We start from the raw sequence: 22327 nt of genomic DNA, 5'->3' as shown, positions 1-22327 counted from the left end.
AATTTATCTGGCTGCTAATATTTAAAAATACTCACACATTTAGTTGCTCATGTTACTGCTTAGAGCCTAAGGCGAGTCAAAAGGGTGACGGGCGTATATAGCGTTCATGGTGCAGTAATGAGTTCTTTATTGTGAACAGTAACCGGCTGTGTACAGGATTAAATGTGAAAAATCAGCTAGCATGTCATTAATATTTCCATGTATTTTGTTTAGTTACTCAAAAAGTGTATGAAGACGTAAAAAAAATAGTCCTGAAGATATTTCTGTTTCACACAAAATCCTCTCACACTGAATTGTTGGACAAAAGGGACGGTTCTTCTTTTCCTATTGAAAGTTTTCTATTTTGAACGATTACGTTCCATTTAGCTTAATCTTACGGTGTTTATATTCTATATTCCAACTCGTTCGCTATGTCCTTTTCTGCATCTAGAACGTAACATGTATTTCATAAGTCGAAGATTTCTTGACCACATATTACTTTCGGACTGCCGTAAGGGTGACCGTACCACGCGGCGTAGGGTCGTGCAGCCACTATGTTATATCGCTTTTATCAACTGCCGGACCGCGGAAGCCTTTACTGAATTCTTGAATTTGATTCAGAAGTTTGGTTGCACACGTTTTATAGTAGTTTGTTACTTAACATAATATGATATTTGTTTTTCTGTTTAATGTTTTATATATAAATCAGATGCCGGTTTTATTTTTCACATTGTTTTACATTAAGCTATTTCGGGGCCTTTTTATAGTGTGGTGTGCGTTCTGAGTTTATATCATTATACATGCGAAATCAATACAGAGATAAGACCAACAACTATTATAACTATTCACAATATATACAAAACAAGGGAGTACACTAGGCGAGAGGACAAACACTTCCAAGAAAGGACTAATCGAAAACGTTGAGGATGCCACAGCGAGTTGGTTAACCAGGCGCGGATCCAGAGGGGGGTTTCGGTTTTTTTGGACGATCAATGCATTTGAATTGGGACATGTAATTGGACTCCCCCTTTGTCCGGAGTTAGGACCCCCCTTATTAAAATAGCTGGATCCGCCCCTGTTAACCGTTATGAAATATTGATCTGTATGACAGATGACGACGGGTATATAATCTAATTGTCGTAACCACAATCCCCCACTCGTGTCCTACAAGAAAGTAAACAACTCATTTAAACTTATCACCTAGTTTGTACTTTCACTAGCAACGAGTGCTTCATGTGGATCAGGATTTGCTCATCCTTTCAGAGAACCAGCGATTAACCACGGTTTGTGGCAGGGTTTGTCTTGTTTACTCTTTTGTTTTCTTTTTGAGTTTTTAATTGTCAGAACGAACACCAATTATAATGGCATTGTTACTTCTTCAAACCTCTTTTCTATTTTTTTTTATTCCTCAAATATTTCTGAAAATTAAATACATTTTTTATAAAAACACTCTTCTCTCGTGAAATTTCATACCATATTCAATCATAACATTGCAATCAATATTCCCCTTTACTATTTTAAAACAGGTTCGAACGCTCAGTAAATTTCAGATTTCAAATTTTGAACAGTTATCTATTCCGATTGGATACATACAATAATCAACCGAGGTGTGTGATTAATCAAATCAATGACCCTTTTATCAAATATAAAACAATATAGTTCTCCTCATGACCCTTTATCAAATATAAAACAATATAGTTATCCTCACGACTTGCTGATCAAGTCAAAATTACCATGACAGGTATATAGACAAATCAAGACAAGACTATTTTTTATTTGAGTCTCTGTCACCTCTTGTAAAAACATTTATATAATATCATATCACAATTTCACATATAAAACAAGAACCACTTTAAAAAGAGTTATGAGAGACTATAAAAATGGTATTTTACATTTATCTATATATGTACACACATAAAATATAAAACATAAATCAATGCTCTTCAACTTCGTACTTGTTTGGCTTTGAAAATATTTTGACATAAGCGCCTCTGACGAGTCTTATGTAGACGAAACACCTTTTATAAAAACATTTATATAATATAACAATTTCACATATAAAACAAGAACCTATCTAAAAAGAGTTATGAGAGACTATAAAAAAGGTATATTACATTTATCTATATATGTACACACATAAAATATAAAACATAAATCAATGCTCTTCAACTTCGTACTTGTTTGGCTTTAAAAATATTTTGACATGAGCGTCTCTGATGAGTCTTATGTAGACGAAACGCGCGTCTATCGTACTTAATTTTAATCCTGGTAACTTTGATAACTGAAGTAGAAGTATACAAATTTTACGAATATAATAATCATATAAATTAAATATTGTTATAATCATTATTTTGATTTGCTTTGAACATTTCATTTTAAAAAAAATGCTGTTTCTAGTTCTCCGACATCACACATCGACATTTTTCAAAATTTCCTGTGACTCAGCAAATTGACAAATACATATTGCTTTTGTTGCATGTCTGTTATTGTCCCCAGCATGTTCTAGTTTTTCATTCATATAATCCATAAGGTAGGCACTAGATAAGTCCAATAGGCTATTAGTTATTGTCTCCTGCAACAAGAACACGATAAAACGTAAAAATAACAATAGTATATAAAATACGAAAACTATAGAAAGAGCAAAACGAGCTTAACTAAGAAAGAAAATGTAAGATGTTCCGTGAGGGTAACCAGATCTTGCTCCATATGTGGCAACCGTCTTGTTGTGTCTATAAGTACAAACACTGTGAAAGGTGTATGGCAAACACATATTCAGTCACATGTTGGAAATACAATTTCTCACTTTTGCTCTTTTAAACACAATCGACGTGTCATTTCCTTGATCATGTTGATATGAGTTCAGTATTTGTAAAAAATCAGTTATGTTTTTCTATGATTTTAATATTGTGGCGTTAAAGCGACCATGCAGGATTATGTCATACAAAACATTGTTAAAGTTACCAAAGGGACATTATAAAAACATTTTTAGATTTCTCAGTGTCACATGTTCTGTGAAAAAGGTTCATAAGAGTAATTTTGAATACAAATTAGCATGCTCATATATCTAAATAAACAATTATGTGTTTGTTCAATGTTCGTTGTTGAAGGCTGTTTGGTGACCTATATTTGTAACATGCTCTTTCGGAGATTTATCTCATTGGCAATCATAGTAACCATATCATCTTAGACTATTTACCGGATTTGTAATCACATAAGCAACACGACGGGTGCCGCATGTGGAGCAGGATCTGCTTACCCTTCCGGAGCACCTGAGATCACCCCTAGTTTTTGGTGGGGTTCGTGTTGTTTATTCTTTAGTTTTCTATGTTGTGTCATGTGTACTATTGTTTTTCTGTTTGTCTTTTTCATTTTTAGCCATGACGTTGTCAGTTTGTTTTAGATTTACGAGTTTGACTGTCCCTTTGGTGTCTTTCGTCCCTCTTTTATCTTTATGTGTATACTAAGTTTCAGGTCAAATTGACAGACGAACAAAATAAATAGACGAACGCAAATACCGGAAAACATAATGACAATATGTTATCTTTGACAGGGCAATAAAAACGTTTAACGTCGTACAAATTTAAACGATTATCTGCCTCCAATAGATCAAATAAAAACATATTTGCATAATATAGATAACAAAAGTCAATAATAATGGTGAACATTATGTATATATCAAAATGTATAATTTACAAACACTATATAAAGTTCGTTAAAAACTCGATCAATTAAGCTCTAAAAGATAGCTTTCGTTCGTCGAGTCACGCCTTTTTTTCTTCAGCGTTACCGAGGTTTATAATACAGTTTAGTGCACACAAACTATATTTATCAGCATTTAAGGGTGATAAATTCCTGCAGTAAGCATGCAGTCACATTGTAGATATAATAATTACGATGTATATCTATACCTGTTCATCACATGTTACAGAATCCTCATTTGTACCAACTAATAGAGCCTCGTCATCATCGTCATTCATTGGAAGAACTACCATATCACGGGTAAGATTCTCGCGGATTCTCGTGTTGTGAAGTTCTGATGCCATGTGATTCTGCAGTATAAGAATAAGACAATATGGTATATTTATGTTCAGGGATGAACAGCAATTATAAATTGAACAGCCATTAAAGACCAACCAATTCACTTTCTTTAAATATAAGATGTGGTATGAGCGACAATGAGACAATTTTGCATCCAAGTCATAATGTGAAAATGGTAAACAATCAAAGTAAAGGTATGGCCTTCAACACGGAGCCTTAGCTCACACCGAACCGCACGCTTTAAGGGACCAAATATGACTGGTGTAAAACAAGTCAAACAGGAACCTAAACGGTTTAATCTATATAAACAAAGAAAAACGAGAAACACTTATGAACCACAAAAACAAACGCTGAACAACAACCATTTCTGCAAATTGAAATACTTTAAGTACCAAGTCAGGAATATGACAGTTCTTGTCCATTCATTTTTCATGTGTTTTGTTATTTGATTTTGTCATGTGATTATGGACTTTCCAAATTCATTTTCCTCTAAGTTCAGTTTTTTTGTGATTTTACTTTTTAGATGGAATGACAATTTTCAACAAAGTCATTGTATCGGTGTACAACGTTAGCATGTGTTTTGATGAAAAGAATAATTTTTATTACTATTGCAATATAGAAATTATAGGGAAAAAAAATAAAACGTGTGAATATGACCACTACAAGCGGTCAACTACGAAACAAGTTTTGAAAAAAAACACCATTTCGTAGTGGACACTATCACTAACATACAGTCGTGTTTTACTCTTTTTTTCAATTATATTCTTGCAAAACAAATAACAAGGGTTAGTTTCAAGTAGGTTTCAATATGTTTTTATAACAAAGAGTAGTGTTAATGTCAACTACAACAATTTTTTGTCCACTACGAAACTATTTTTGTCAACTACGAAACTCACAACGTAACATGAGATGTACCTTTATTTTTGAAGTACTGACCAATCTTTATCGATAAAAATGGTTCTCCAATTAAAAAAATGAGATCTTTCCAGTATGTAAAATAATACAAACTAGAATTGCAATAGGAGACATTGAGATCCCATAAGATGTGTGTTTTGAAGCAGTTCCTGGTGGACAAATGTTCGAAATTCAAATTTTGAAAAATCATATAGAGAATATGTGTACTATAGTTTCAAGTTGGACATCAACTTCATTAAACACTTCAGTGACAAAAACATTAACCATTAAGCAGGAGAGACGGATGAACAGACTTAATGACGGACATACAGACCGAGTAGAATAATGAGCGTAGGTTGGGTATAACACTATTTCTGGACTTTCTCCTTTTTTCCCCATTAAAACATGTTCATCGTAGAAATAAATTAAACGCAAATATATTTGTGATGCTAAAGCTTAAGTTGATCAGTTCTAGAAAAAGCTAATTTATATTTAGTACAAATTACGTATTTATGAATATATCAATAAATTCGAGTTATTACATATAATTATTACTTACTACACATGTTGTCATGTCAAAGAAAAGAAAACAAATCTGATATCAAGTTAAAGAAAATGTATATCATATGTTAATTATTGTTTAAACATGTTTAACATGTTTAACTGAATTTTGCATTAAACTATTTTTGTATACCTGGTTTAATAGCAATGGAAAACAATGAAAAATGTTTTAAAAAAACCTCAAACGAACTTGAATATTGACATCTTAAAAAAACATGGAAATGGGTAAAATTGCCAATGAGAACTATCCGACAGCGTTTAAATAAAGTGGATTGAAGCAAAGTTAGATCTCCCAATGGTCTTCAGCAATGAACAAAATGACAAATTTTAAAACATTCAGACGACAAAAAAAACCAGTCTGATATATGATAAAACAAAAAAAGAAAACAACTTAGACTGACAGCAAACAACGGCAACCACTGAATTACAAACAGCTGACTTTAGTCAGACATATATCATATGAAGCGGTGTTTAACGTCTTCGTGAGCAATAAACTTTCTCTACCTCCATGCACATCTGACTTAGACAGGCATATATCATATGAAGCGGTGTTAAAAGTGTTCGTGAGCAATAAACTCTCTCTACCTCTATGCACAGCTACTTTCGTAAAAGAAATTTTGGTGCACATTTATAAAGATGCATATTAACTGTGATAAGCTCACATGTTTTTGTCCATCATCTCATAGATCTAGAAATTATTTTGTCATAATCATTTTGACGTGACGTCAAGGTACTATTTTCATGTTTTTACATTTAAAAACGGAATATAAAATAACAGCACAAGTAATATCTCAAATATATCTTCTATCTAATCGAAATACCCTGAAATAATGTGGTTCATACTTTTATCAATATTTAATTTATTGCTCAGCAAAGGATACTGTAAAATTAGCAGTCAATCGTTGTCTTTTATAAGTGACCATGACCTTGTTTGGTATAAGTTTTCTGTTAACTTCTTGAAAAGTGTGTCTCATCTCACGTTGTCCCTATTTTGAAATTAAGAAAAAAAATGTATAGTATATGAAATGCTACTTGCTAAATATCACAATAAAATAACACAAATATGAGCATTTATTTTTTCGAACATAACATGAGTTTTCTCGAAGGCAAACCATAGAGCATTGAATTTTGTATCATTTATATTCAATATAAGTCAGTAAAACAATTCTCAAATGAGTAGAAAAGGGTAAAATATACCAAATTGAGAAAACGATAACGTACATAAAACACGCGTACAGATGTTCTAAAGAATGAAATAATGAATTCTTCTACATTCAGGTTCGTGCGTTCATCGAGAGTCATATTGTAGACAATCATATCATTTCGACCTTAAGACCTCTTATGAACCTTTGAAGGTCGCTTCTATGTATTGGCTAAATAAACTACACCAAATAAAATATTGTTTGATCTTGACCTCTAGTATTAAAGATTTCGATAACAAATTATTGATCGCGTTTAACTAGTTTCTTAAACATCTATCAATCAACTTGTACAAATAAATTCAACTTTTGTAATGAAGCATATGTATTTCTAAGTCAAAAATAATATGTTTGATGTTATAGACATATAACGTGGTGTTGATCCTTTCATTTCGGTTGACGTTTTTGAATTTAACGACAGTTGTTTGAAAAATGTTATTGGAGAAGTATCGGCTGCGAATTTTGTAAAGCCTTGTCCATGTTGTCTACAATGAAAAAGGTTAATATGCAAAAAAGACTCTTGGAAATAAAATGATATAAATAAAGCTGTAAATTTCCTCAACACAACATCACTATTCGTTACGGCAATTCTTTTTTAAAGTATTCATACAGGCACCAATTTTTAGACTTGAACAATGTTGTATCTGTAAAGTTCTGATTCATAATGTATCACCAACCTCAATGAAGACACACCTTAAGTCCATCTCAGGAATAGATAACTTAATCTGAATTTTGCAAAACTTTTAGGAATTTTAGCCCTCAATGCTCTTCAATTTCGTTTTTATTTGGCCTTTTTTTTTTACTTTTTTGGATTCGAGCTTCACTGATAAGTCTTCCGTAGACGAAACGTGCGTATGGCGTAAATACAAAATTTAATCCTAGTATCTATGATGAGTTTGATATTGTATAAATTCAACAAAACCAATCGTTATCTTGATAATATATTTATTCGTTTAATCGTCCATGAATCTTGCCAGGGACATACTTAAAATAAATCAAATGAAAACAGCATTAACTGTCCTTTTCTAAATTTAGTTATTCCAGAACTACACGAACATCTGTACTGAAACAAATGACGACAGAAAGGACAACATTTAGTTTCCTATTGTTCATTTTGCATTTTTGGGCTGGAATGTTCTTTTGCTCTTATCGTATGATGTGTGTATAATCGATCTCATTCGCCATGCACTAGTTTGAAGTGAAGTTTTGCTTTTTAATGAAAGTGTTCTATGTTTTACCGGTCATTAATTATGTCAAGGATTTCGTCACCACAAATTATTGAAAACCTTTGGTGAATTCATTCATAAATACAACGCTTTTGAAATTTTGAAATTTTGCACTATTAACTTTAAACGGCATAGCTTAAAATGAGCCTCATTTTACGGTGATTTTGTCTATCGTTGTTAACTTATCAATCCTTACATAAACTTATTATAAAAGGTTGCCAATTCAACACTAATACAGTCTTTGAATATATAGTTTTATCTTTATATATAATAATGTTGTTATCATTTACTTGCAATTAAAATACAGCAACATTACCTTTAAAATCACAATTCATTGTATAATGAATTAAAATCGAACAAAATATACAAATCGAAGCATAACATAAACATGATCAATCTGATGAGAATTAAGAGTTCTTAACAAGAAAACATCAGTTCAAACACATTTGAATCCATGTTAAGACGATTACTTTGCAAGCTTTGTTTACCGATTATAACTACGAATTCAATATTGGTATATATAATGAAATGGTTAAAACAAGTTAGTCCCAATAATGCTATAGATGTTATTTTCCCTTTTTTTTGTACTCAAACAGTCTTTTCTTCCTAACAACATCTTTCATCGGAGACTTACGATATTTTGTATGAAGGTTAAAACTCAGAAGATTGTAAGACATAACCATAACGTTTGTAAGTCAGGAATATGACAGTTGTTTTCCATTCGTTTGATGTGTTTTATCATTTGATTTTGCCATTTGACATGGTAAATTCATTCATAGATACAACTATATTCCGTTATGAATGTTCAGTAGTTTTGTTATTTTAACTTCTTATATGACCTTGAACTGTAGGTCAAGAAATGATTTCTTCTTTCCGGATTAAACATGGTACTGTGGATTCATTTATTTTCGTGGTTATCAATTTTTCGTGGATTAAGGTGGATTAAGGAAAGCTTACATGTTCGTCACGACGTGGATATTTGATTTCGTTGTTTTTTCCGAAGCCTGCGTATAATCCTATAGAAGATTTGTTATTCATTGTACATTTAATTTCGTGGTTCACCTGTTACCACGAAATCCATAAAAAATTATATTATTTATTATTATTACATAGCTATTATATAGTTTTATCTGATAAACATATTACTCCAAGCGATTTACATGAAATTGAAGGAAAATATATATATCACAATGCGTACAATGAATACCATAAAAACATAAATATTAGAATATAACAGTCAACCAAAAATAAAATAAAATAATGATGAACATTTAAGTATTTACATTCCCTGCTGTATAAACACAAGTAAAATCATTAAAATTTGCATTAAAGGGTATATTAACTTACCTCAGAGAAAATCTAAGGTGGAAATTTAACCAGTAAAACACAGCGAAAAAATAATTCAAACTGACTCTTAAATAAAACTTTTATACTTAAATTACAAATTATAATAAAATAAAAATAAAAATGCCCTATCATTTAAACTGTAAGAATAATAATTAAATATCACAGGTCTTACAAATCATAGTACGCCAGTCTAAAAATATGTGTCTTTAAACCTTTTCTTAAAACGAGTAAGCGATTGTTCTTTCCGTAAATGAGTTGGTAGGTCATTCCACAATGTAGCTCCAGCTCTGTCGTTTCCGATGGTTCGAATCTGGTGGTCACATGATTTTGAGACGGATGTAACCTGCTTTTCCATACTCAAGGTCTTACCAAGGAACACTTCTAACACAGTTTGCATTACTTAAAGTAGTGCCATCGAAGGGTAGCTCATACCTTGATAACTGTTTGACTTGATGTTTCGGAGCAAAGACGATGAGCTCTGTTTTGTCCTGATTCAGTTTCAGCATATTTGAAGTCATTCAATCGCTTATCTCTGACAAACACGCTTTCAAACGGTTGGATATATCGTCCCAATCACTTTCCGGTTTAATCACTTGATATGTCTGAGTGCGTCGGCATACAATTGGCATTGCATTTTATGTCGTCCGCATATTTCACCAACGGGTTTCGAGTATCTAACGAATAATAATGAATCCACAGTTTAACATTCGACACACGGTGTTCATATATGGCATATTTTTGCTAGTGTTGCATTCCATTTTCTAGATTAACTACACTTTTCATTATACTTACCCAATATTCTGAACAGCCACACATAGCTAACCACAGCACTACTACAACAGGAAATACCATCAGGATAGAAATCAACTGTATAAAATTATCATCACTTTCGTTGATTGAAATACCAATAAATGCAAGTGCAACACCTAATGTCGGGAGGACAATGACTATGGCTAGCAATATCGTTGGCCACCAGATATTTCTGCAATGCCGTCCTAATACCAGACGCTTGGAAGAAATTTTCTTGATAATTTCGTTATATAGCTCAGAGCTAACCTGTGAAGAGATGTATACTAAATATTACTAGTAGTTAGGACACACTACACACTAGCATATGCTGGTACAGATATGTGCTCTGAATCTTTATTAACAAACTTACTACAATACTAGAACACACCCGTGATCTCACGGGTCCGTGACTGAATTAAAGTATATAACTATGCGCAAGCCTTATTTTAGTATTAGTATTGTCATCTGATAAAGTCATGCCGATTATAAGATACACAGTTTTCTCTGCTTTCAAATCTTTCTGTTTGAACCCGTCGAACTGAAACTTATCAATTATTGGTAATATTTATTATTTGGAAAACAATAGGTCCTGGAATGGAGTCAACAGCATTGTCCTATATTAGTTATAAATAAAGTTGAATTCTTTGTTTCGCTGTTTTACGTCATGCCCACTAACAAATTGAAAACTGTACCTATACGCCTTATTTTTAGTCCAGATTTTTAGTATTCGTATTGTTATCTTAGAAAGTCTTACTGATTAAAATACTACAATAGGTAACAATTTGACAATTTAGTAGTGTCAACCTTGTGATTATGACCCGTGTATATAGCATATTAATCCTGAATACACCGTTTGGTGGTGCGCCTGTCAGATGCGGAACGTACAGATAAGGTAATAGGTAACAGGTGAATATACTATTGGTATCGGTATCGGACTCGACCCGGAACTTCTTAATTATTGGCAATATTAATTACGTGGAAAACAAAAGGGCCTGGAGTGGTGTAATTTTTAATCTACACCTTTGTACTATATTAGTTATATATAAAGTTGAATTCTGTGATTCGTCGTTTTAACGTGATGACGGCTGACAAATTGGACCTCGTAATTTTAGTATTATAGATATATAGAAATGCCCATGCTTTATAAAAGGAAAATTTCGACATCTGGTCACTATGAACGGAGAAATCGCTACAGCCAGTCATTACGAGATCTCAGTCATGCATTACGAAATCTCAGTCATGCATTACGAAAGTATACCCGTGCATTACGAAATCACAGTCGTGCATTATGAACAGATGAAACGGGACATCGATTAAATCAAAATGTCGTTTTATTTCTTTAAATAAGTATGACATCTTTTTATTCTTTTTATACGACCGCAAAATTTGAAAAAAAGTTCGTCGTATATTGCTATCATTTAAACTTAATATCATAAAAACAAGTTTAAATGATGTTCATTGACATTGTTTTGTAACGACTTGAAACGGAAATATTTCACAACCTTTTTCGAGTACGACTTTCGATTATTATCACTGTTTCATTTCCGTTGTTCAATACTCAGAATGCAGACTTTAGAATAGTTAAACTGTCTGATTTATTCTTCCCAGCTACTTTTTATTTGCTAGATGAAATGAAATTTAATAGCATAAAATTAAGTACTTGGATGAGAAATCAGAAATTACATCTGACAGTCACAATGTTGACTAAAATTCCATGCGAAATTGAATGCGAAAAGACCAGTTGAAGTTCAGCTATGAAATTCCTGTATCTTCTTCACGGTAAGTTTCTTACTCTTTGTTTAATCGAAGAATTAAAACCATTTTTAAAATAGAAATGTTATGAAAAGGGCTTTTCTGTATTGGTCCTGTTGTAGTGTGTGGATAGCTGTATAATTTTGGATCCGAGACTCGAAGACTGTTCTTGAATGAAGATGCCTTTAAAGTTGGTTAATAAAAGTATCTATATATGGACTTTTTCATATTGGCCCTGTAACATGCCCTTGATATTAATAATGGCCTCGGACAGTTGGCATGGCCCTCGGCGTTGCCTCAGTGCCATTACAACCATCCTTGGCCATTATTAACACCTCGGGCATGTTACAGGGCCAATATGAAAAAGTCCATACATTAATACTATAGTATTATATAGTTAACTTGATGACCAGACTTTATGACTGGTGAAAGTTAGCATGACATATTATATACGAATGCTCTGACCGATTCTGGGACAGATTTTTAATTAAAAAGGAGACTTGATCATTTGCACAAAAATTTAACTTTATTAGGTCCAATACTGAAATTAACCCTGCAAAACCCTGCCACACATGCAAGTCAACATGTTTCAAGGTCTACTTTTTAAAGCAGTCATTGATACGGTCTGTTTTTTTTCCAACGCAGACCTGTTCTTTTAACAGTCAACTTTTGTCTGGTCTGCTCCAAAACAAAGATAACATGATTCAAAGTTAACTAGTAATTAAACAGGACGGCTTTGATAGATAAATATCATTTGAGTATCGAATCTCGAGTAGTGAAACATTCGACCGATCAAAAGTAGATTTGTTTTCATGAATGATATGCCAGGTCTGTCAAATAGCAAACTATTCCTGTTTCATAATATTTGATACAATTAGTAGATATGAGTAAATAAGTCCTTATAATTCAATAAACATACTATTGGAATCCCAATAGGTACCAATTGCGCTCCCCTACTTGCAGATTTGTTTTTGTATTCCTATGAAGCCAAATTTATCCAAGGGCTTGTAAAGAAAGGAGAATAAAAATTAGCCCAGTCTTTTAAAATTCACCTTTCAGTATATTGATGGTGAACTGTCCCTTAATAATAATAGATTTAGTGGTCACTTACATTAAATATATCCAATTGACCTGGAAAGTAAAGATACTACCGAAACAGATAAATCTGCTTCATCTTTAAACCTCCTTCTCGGATTGACTATTGAGGGTAGGTTAAATACCCAAATTTATGACAAACGCGAGTTTTTAATTTTCCTAAAGGCAACTTTCATTTCTGTGCTGGAACATTCCAGCTGCACCGGCATATGGAGTTTATTTGTCTCAATTGATGCCTTACCCTGAGTAATTGTGAGTGCAGGGATAGAGAACGACCGGCATTGTCAATGCAAGTCAAGCTTGGCTGTTTTTATAATTTCTTGAATGTAACTGAAAACTTAAAAAAAATTATCAAAGGTTCTTTATATTGATATATAATAGTTTTAAACGTTTCGGTCTGGATTCGAAAACTCCACATCCATATTATGGGTTAGCACTTCTCTACGATATTGACGTGTTCACCTATATGACTGTTTAGTTGTGTCTTAAAAGATTTAAATTTTATCTGAGTTTCCTTTCAAGCCAGCAATTATGTTTGATACGTGTGTAGGCTATTTTGAAGTATAGTCGTTTCAAACATACCTACAACGAATGGTTTTTGTTTTATAAAATGATAAATTCTATCGATATTTCTTTTCGTACCTTGTTTAATCAACACCGTAACCAATTCAGCTTTTAAAATCGTGTACCGGTAACCTTACTTTTAGTATTTAGTTCTGATGTTATATTTGTTATACTTGTTATTCTCATCGGATTTCGTCTAATGCTTAGTTTGTTTCTATCTGTGTTACATTTTAATGTTGTGTCGTTGTTCTCCTCTTATATTTAATGCGTTTCCCTCGGTTTTAGTTTGTAACCCGGATGTTTCTAGAGATTTATGCGTTTTGACCAACGGTATACTGTTGTTGCCTTTATTTTCCCATAAATGTGTCTAGCATAAAGATGAAATATTGGTTATTATTCCATTTCTCCTTATATAAATAAATCGGTAACGCTATCGGTGGTAATATTATAAATACTAGTAGATTCCAAAATCACAATTATATAAAAAGAAGATGTGGTATGATTGCCAATGATACAACTATCTAGAAAAGACCAAAATGAAACAGACATTAACAACTAGAGGTCACCGTACGGCCTTCAACAATGAACAAATCCCATACCGCATAGTCAGCTATAAAAGGCCCCGATAAGACAATGTAAAACAATTCAAACGAGAAAACTAACGGCCTCATTTATGTAAAAAAAAAATGAACGAAAAACAAATATGTAACACTTAAACATACGCCAACCACTGAATTTACAGGCTCCTGATTTGGGATTAGTTTATCCACAGGAGACAGTGCTAGCTTTTTAAATACATACTTTTAAAGTTAAATTTTTATAATCTAGCTAGAATTTAGAAAAAATTTATGACAGTATTTTTGTCCAAAAATCATATTCCTATTGAATTTCTTTACGTTATTCATATTTGGTAGGCTTCGGTTGTTTTTACTTTTTGGTCTGGTTGTTGTCTCTTTGACATATTTCCATTTTCCATTATCAATTTTATTATCTCATTTGGACTTCAATTTTTCATTTAAAACATAATCTTATTATAACACAAAAAAGGATTAGTGAAACTATAATTTTGCTTTAATATAATACAAGTGTACACAAACTGTTTGATAATACACAAATTACCGGCTGCACTTATCTTCGAACCAGAGAAAGCTGTATCCTCGATTTAAATTACTGTGTTAAATTTATAAAATGGATGCGATCATATAAAAGGTGTTGTTTGATCGCAACCTTAACTTTGACAACAAAAAGACGAATATGATAAAGAAGATGTGGTCTAATCACCAATAAGACAATTCTCCACTAGAGAAGAAATAAAACGATAAGGTCACAATAAGCAGATTAGCAAAGCCCATACCGCATAGTCAGCTAAAACAGGGAACTGAATGACTTATTTTAACCATTTTAAACTAGAAAAGTAATCGTCTTATCTATGTACAAACAAGAATGTGTCCATAGCTCACGGACGCCCCACTCACACTATCATTTTCTATGATAAATGGAAACTTTCTTTTATTCAGTCAATCAAGAAAACTAATACATGAAGCATTAACTCTGGAATATTTAATTTATAAAAAATGTTGACTTTTTATGCGGGTTCTGTTAAATTGTCTTATTTTATTTCTCTGATGGATCAACATTGTCAATCTCTACTCGCGATTCACTTTCTACTTATAAAAGAACATGCAGTAGATATAGCATATGTTCTTATTGAGTGTCTGACTGTATTTTTAATATTTTACACTTGTTTACCTTCATTGGTGGTATACTTAGTGATTCTGGAACATATTTCCACCTAAATACAGGTCCTCTACAACTAATATGACTTGTTTCCTCATGTAGAAGATCCAAGTTTCGATTTCGGTTCACTGTAATAACATAAACATTTACTGTTATGCAAACACGATTGTCAAAATTTTAGAAAATATGCACATTGTGCATGTTGTATACGTTATCCATTGTACAATGCACGTCATATATAGTCATTAATTTATAATTTATGTTTTGTGTACTGTTGCTTTTCTTTTTTGTCTTTTTATAATTTTGCCCATAATTGAATTCAGAAAACTTTGCTCAGTGCTCGGAGCACAAAAATCATACTCGAAACATGAAACCAGCATTTTGATTGGTGTTGATTTTGGAGTATTTATGACTACAAGGCAAGTCTTTTGTCAGATTGATTTATATTAATGAGATTGATTACAGTCACGTTTGGTAGCATTTGCCGTTCTTGTGTAGAAGCATTGTTCATTGATCATGACGAGAAATATGTTTGTTTTTTGTTTTTATAGTAGTTAAAATTATTGCACAATGTTGACTGCTGTATTCGATTGTTTTTACATTTTCAGCTACTATATCTGTACGTGTTTGCTCACAAATGGATGTCAACATATTGTTTTTGACTGTCAGATAAATGGCAGGTTAAGCTAGCTATTCTACCGGTTTTTATCTACCGTTTTCGATATTGGAAAATGTCTGTACCAAGTCAGGACTAAAACAGTCGTTTTGCGGTCGTTTGATATGTTTCAGCTTTTGATTTTGTTAAGGGACTTTCCGTTTTGAATTTTCGTTAGAATTCGGTATTTTTGTAATTATACTTGTTTGAAAGGCATCTATAATTTGAGTTCACCTCACACGAAAGTTATCGCATTGCTCGCCTTAAAACTAGAATTTTGTTTTTCAAGCAATATTTAAATTCCGATTCATGATTTGTTTATATTTCATGACCGCCACAATTCGATGACGGAATTACATTTACAAATTATCATTGAATCATTTGGGGTGAAGCTGTTGATCAAAAAAGATGTTTTCGACTGCCAAACTATGTACTTTTTTAATCTATATGATAAAGTTCTAGTAGCGATTGCATATCAAGTATGTATGTCCAAATAAAACGGTGTTAACTATATATTGTTTTTCCTATCATGATGGAGGTTATTTGTTTATAAGGAAAAAAATAAATGCTTCCAAGCGGAAAAATGGTGTCAACATTTCGAAAATTCTACGGATAGAAAAAACATTTGATGAGAATATAAACTTTTTTACCTGCATCTTTAACCCGATTCAATGCCAATTCGTGGTTATAATGTTCCCCTGAAAAGAAGAAATAACGAACTCAGTACACCAAAGAAAAATATTTACAACTACTCGTCTCGTACAAATAATGTTCTGTTAAATGATGTTACAAACATTAAACTCCTCCCGCAATCTCACATGCATACATTCCATATTACCCATTTCTATTTTTCAAATTTTCCATTGTAGATCATAAAAACATACCAACAGTAACCTGCCATTCTTGAGATTTTAAGTAATTTTATCATTTTATCGATAATAGCCGTTCTCATACACTCCGAATCCTCTGAACTGTTTTGTTTTATTTTGCCATCTTTCCACAAGTTTTGATATTTTAATTAACATCTTAACCATATTCAATATTCAACATTCTAGACGGTCATACTTAAAAAAGATACCAATAGATATAGGAAGTTGTGGTGTGAGTGCCAACGAGACAACTCTCCATCCAAATAACAATTTAAAAAGTAAACCATTATAGGTTAAAGTATGGCCTTCAACACGGAGCCTTGGCTCACACCGAACAACAAGCTATAAAGGGCCCCAAAATTACCAGTGTAAAACCATTCAAACGGGAAAACCAACGGTCTAATCTATATAAACAAAACGAGAAACGAGAAACACGTATATATTACATAAACAAACGACAACTACTGTACATCAGATTCCTGACTTAGGACAGGTGCAAACATTTGCAGCGGGATCAAACGTTTTAAGGGTATCAAGCCTTATAATAAGTTTGTTTGTCCTATTTATATTTTAATTTTTGTTTTTTTAAATTTGTTTTCTCCTAAACCTTGCCCCACGTTTCAATTTAAATAATATCCAAAATCGTTTCTTTCCATGACTTCAGAAATGTGCAGTATCGTCAGCTCATTAGCCAATTTTTAAATTAAAAGATATTCCATCAAATTTTATATTCATTTTTTTAAAATCTGTTCTACGTCTTAGTCATATTGCCATTTTAACACGAACGGTACCATTTTTTTTTCTCTGCACCAGATGCGCATTTCGATAAAACATGTCTCTTCAGTGATGATCGACTTAAAAATATTTGAAAATCATGAGCTTAGATTATACTGTTTTAACAAAATAGAAATCTGAGATCATATACCTTTGTCGTACATATATTTATGTCATTATCCATGGTTTCGAACAATATGTGATGAAGCTGGTTCTATATCTAACCTTTTTATAGTTTTCGTCACAAGAGTCGATCCAAAAGAGGCAAAGGTTTTACTATATCGAAATTCTCAGAATGATATCGTGTATTTGTCTGACCTTAAAAACCAATACTTCTATTTGTCTTGTTTCTAATTATATATAATCGACCATGGGCACCATGTCGGACGTGATCTTCTTCTGAAGTGCTTCTCGCTTTCCTTCTATGTGTGCGCTACATATGTCATCAGTTTAAGAACTATGTTTCTACATTGTTTCCTACATTGTTTTCTACATTGTATTAAACTTGGTCGGTCTGCCTTACAAGTTTATCAAACAGAGCAATTCCCGGTAAAAGATGTGTGCGAGTGGAATAACAAATTTAAATGATGTTTGTGAACACGCGATAATTTTAAACACAGTCACGTTGTGTATTAAAGGATATTTAGCAATCATAAATATACAATACCTTCTGCTTCAATGGCTAATACAAGCTTAGGAAGCCATACGTTCATATCTCCAGTGCCATTTATGTAGGTAAACGGCCTAAGATATCCTGGTATCTCACATTCTTCCTTTAACACTGGAATGATGACATTTTCTTTCATTTCAGCCAACAACTTTAATATAGCGAATTCAACTTCATATTGACACCAGTAACTCTTATTATACTCCTCCGTTAAAATAAACATTGTTTTCACGGAGTTGGACATAGCATATTCTATATTTTCTGTTATTTTCATTCCAGGAATAAAATCTGCTGAATGTTCGAAACATTTAAAGTTATAATCATTTTGTAAGTGTTGTATAACTGTTCTGACCCACAATCTGTCACTTTCACAGTAGGATATAAACACGTGGAACTTCTTGCCATCAGGAAGCTCCTTTCTATCAACTGAACGTTGTTCTCCTTCCTCAGTTACTGTAGCCATCTGATAGTTGTCTACGCTAAAAACGATGATGTCTTTTTATTGTCAATTCTATAAAGTATTTTCAGTTATCTAATTAATCTGATCATGCATATCTTGAAAAAGGCTCTTTATTAAAGTTAGAGTTTATTTATTAAACGACAAAAACAAATGTTTACTGCCATGATAATATCTCAGTGAAGAGACAGAGACATTGCGTTATTTTAACAACACATAATAGTTATCAAAGGTATCGGACTTATAATTTGATATGCTAGACGCGCGTTCAGTCTACATAAGACACAACAGTGACGCTCATAGTCAAACAAGTACAACGTTGATGAGCGTTGAGGACCAATAATTCCAAAATGTTATGCCATATACGGCTAAGGTAATCTATGCCTTGGATAAGACAATTCTAAGTATTTCAAATAATTCATTCTTAAGCAAACAACAAATTTATACAAATGACCATATATTTGATTTCATGTGAACGTCGAAGTGCTGACTACTAGGATGGTGATACCCTCAATGACGAAAGTCTAACGGCAGTGGCATCGACCCAGTGGTGTAAATAGTTATCAAAGGTACCAGACGTATAATTTGATACGTTAGACGCGCGTTTCGTATGTATAAGAGGCGCAAGTGACGCTCATATCAAAATAGTAAGAAAGCGAAAGAAGTATAAAGTTGAAGAGTATTAAGGACCCTCAACATCAAAAAGTTGTGCCAAATACGGCTACGGTCATTTTTGCCTGTGCTAAGAAAATACTAATAATTTCGAATAGTTCATACTTAGGCAAACAGTAAATATACATTGAGAATTATTAGCAAACAGATATACATGTAAAACCATCGTTACAATAACTAATAAAAATGAAAAGTTTTCAACATTCTCTAATGATCCTTGCATGATGTTTATCATGTTTATTATGAAACGTTGGTTTCAACGTACTCTGTTGGATTGATTTTAAATCAATTAGCCAGAGGAAATAGCTGTTGTAAAAAATAGATGAAAACTGATGAACTACAAGATAGATGCAAAAATTAGGTCTGATTGGTTTAAACAAGATCGAGCATGTTTCATGCTATAACGGTTGAGTTTGGTCCAGATATTACGTATAAAATTGTCGAATAATATCAAGTAATTTTACACCAATTCAGACTGTTCTAGTAAAGATTAGTACAGCCGCATACAGGTAAAAGCCATTGGCATGCAGACTTTTACTGATCTGAAGTGTACAGATTTGCAATACAGGTATTCATGTTTACTGTTCTACGCAATCATTGAAATGAATTGAAATGCATGTTGTATGACTTGTCTTATTGAGATAATGAAATTGTAATTTTCTCTTCTCATCAACGCGGGTTATATAATGAACAAATTATGAAGGTATGGGTATAAATATATGCACTATGCTGTTCCATGTGTTCTGCACACAGATGTCAAATTGAAAAATTATACATAACAACTGTTAAAATAAAAACAATATGATTTATTAAACATGTAAAAGTGGCTTTTCTTCCTTGTGATATTACTTTGAATAACTTTGAAATCAGTTATTTCTTTAGTGTGCAACACTTTAAATATCATTATACCAGCTTGTATACCATTGAATTCTAGCATGTTTTTATATCGTAGGTGGGGGCATTATGTTTTCTGGTCTGTGCGTCCGTTCGTCCGTTCTTTTCTTCGTCCGTCCGTCTGTCCCGCTTCAGATAAAGTTTTTGATCAAGGTAGTTTTTGATGAAGTTGAAGTCCAATCGACTTCAAACTTGGTACACATGTTACCTATGATATTATATTTCTAATTTTAATGCCAAATAAGGGTTTTTACCCCAATGTCACGGTCCACTTAACATGGAAAATGATAGTGCGAGTGGGGCATTCGTGTACTGGGGACACATTCTTGTTTTATACTAACATAAGATTTTATTTATATTCAGACACCGGTATAATATTTTTAAAGAAGAGTTGGTAAAATATATGCGAAATATCTACAAAATGAAAATGTCATAAATGGAAATGAGATTAGTTCCTGTCCATCCCAATCAAAACCACCACATCCCCAAGACAGCCCTGCCATGTCTTTTTAAATGATAATACGAAACAGCCATGTCTGACTGATTTGCCTAACTGGCTTTTGTATATATATATATATAGATATGATACACCACAGTGTTGTCCCAACGTACATAGACATTGTACAATACATGATCAATCAATTGATAAATTCAAAACAAACATATGCAGTTTTTGAATAAAATGTATACATGTATTTAAATAAAATGTATGTATATAAATAAATGTATGTGTACTTGCCCTTGATGTAAAATGATAATTCATTGAACCACTGCTTCCAATTGACCTAGATATCTTATACAGATCACATATTTCAGAAAGCTATTTTGTATGTGGCAGATTTTCTAGAAATGACGAAAAATCAATATATGTATAACTATTGTTTATAATAGCAACGACATAAACCAAAACAATTGTGTTGAGACAACACTCTATACAAGATATTATGTTATTACCAATTAGTAATTATCTATGTATCAAGATATTGGCAATATTGAAAGTAAAAAGTAAACAAATAATAGCTTTTCTAAAAAGCTAACCGTATCATAGTTGATGAAATTGGAAAATTTCAAATACTAATAGGCAAATACATACATTTGAAGTGCATATTTCTTGGGGTGGGAGATTATATTAACACTGTAATTTCAGGTACGCCAAAAAAAAAAACCAACAATATGCATCAACAAATAGATCTACTATACAAATCCTTGTCCTATGTAAGTTCTTTTTTTTTAGATAGAAGCCAAGAATATGCCTTGATCCATACGTTATATGTCAAGTCATACACGCCAAATGGATTGGTCAATAGGGATGAAATTCACAAATTTAATACTGAGTTACCCTAAAGATCATTCACACCAACTTTGGTTGAAATTGGTTCAGTACTAGTAGTTTAATTTATATTATAAAGAGAATATCTCTGAAAAACAGATGGTAGACTTAACGAGGAGGACGGACAACAGATTCTTAATTAAGCCAAATTATCATGTTTTGTAAACCTTTCAAAATCTTGCTTGTTTTAATTTTCATCATTATACAAACATAAGGATATTGATAGAGAACTATCAGTAGTTATTCACTGCAGAGTCTGTGTTTTAACATTTCAGAAGCTGTTCCTCAGTTATCGCTTTGGCTGTACATTTTGTGTATACCTCACAGAGAACTTAAATACTAATAATCTGTGATTAGAAAGGATATCTGATTTTTCAGAGATTATAATTCCCTGATAATTAAGATTCATTTCTCAAAATTACTGAATAAATAACTAGTATATATTTTTGTCTATATTCGAGAGTTTCCACTCGTTCGTTTGCCAAGTCTTTTGCTTAAAGCCATGGTGTTATATGTGTATTTTCTACTTATGAGTTTGGATGTTCCTATTGTATCTTTCTACTCTCTTCACATAAGACAACTTGTAAAGATCAAATGTATACTCCCATCTAAATAAAATAAACTGTTGACACAAACATATGTCTTGGCTGTATGTAAAAATATCAATGCTTAAATTGTTATTATGAAAATATTAAAAGTAATGCCCTTTGGTTAAAGCTACACAGAAACAAAAAATGCAGAGATAAGATATGCCAATGCTAGAAAAACTGCATACAAAATATCATTGACTTACCATCAGTTGTTTTCAATTAACTGACCTCAATTACA

General features: G+C 32.4%; 1 protein-coding gene across 1 annotated transcript; it reads right to left on the bottom strand.

Annotated features, from left to right (window-relative positions):
- Positions 1 to 1737: 1737 nt before the first annotated feature.
- On the bottom strand, positions 1738 to 20998 carry LOC134688446 (uncharacterized). Its single transcript, XM_063549166.1, has 9 exons — positions 20909 to 20998; positions 18147 to 18625; positions 16487 to 16534; positions 15194 to 15309; positions 10037 to 10300; positions 6354 to 6458; positions 5471 to 5506; positions 3888 to 4028; positions 1738 to 2551 (listed from the first exon to the last, which is right to left on the bottom strand). Exons 2-9 carry the CDS (start codon positions 18607 to 18609, stop codon positions 2387 to 2389), a joined length of 1338 nt encoding a protein of 445 aa, XP_063405236.1. The 5' UTR covers positions 18610 to 18625; positions 20909 to 20998; the 3' UTR covers positions 1738 to 2386.
- Between the last annotated feature and the right edge of the window lie 1329 nt (positions 20999 to 22327).

The sequence above is a fragment of the Mytilus trossulus genome, chromosome 10 (assembly GCF_036588685.1).
Source record: "Mytilus trossulus isolate FHL-02 chromosome 10, PNRI_Mtr1.1.1.hap1, whole genome shotgun sequence".
NCBI lineage: Eukaryota > Metazoa > Mollusca > Bivalvia > Mytilida > Mytilidae > Mytilus > Mytilus trossulus.
This window is presented reverse-complemented; position numbering and strand designations above follow the sequence as displayed.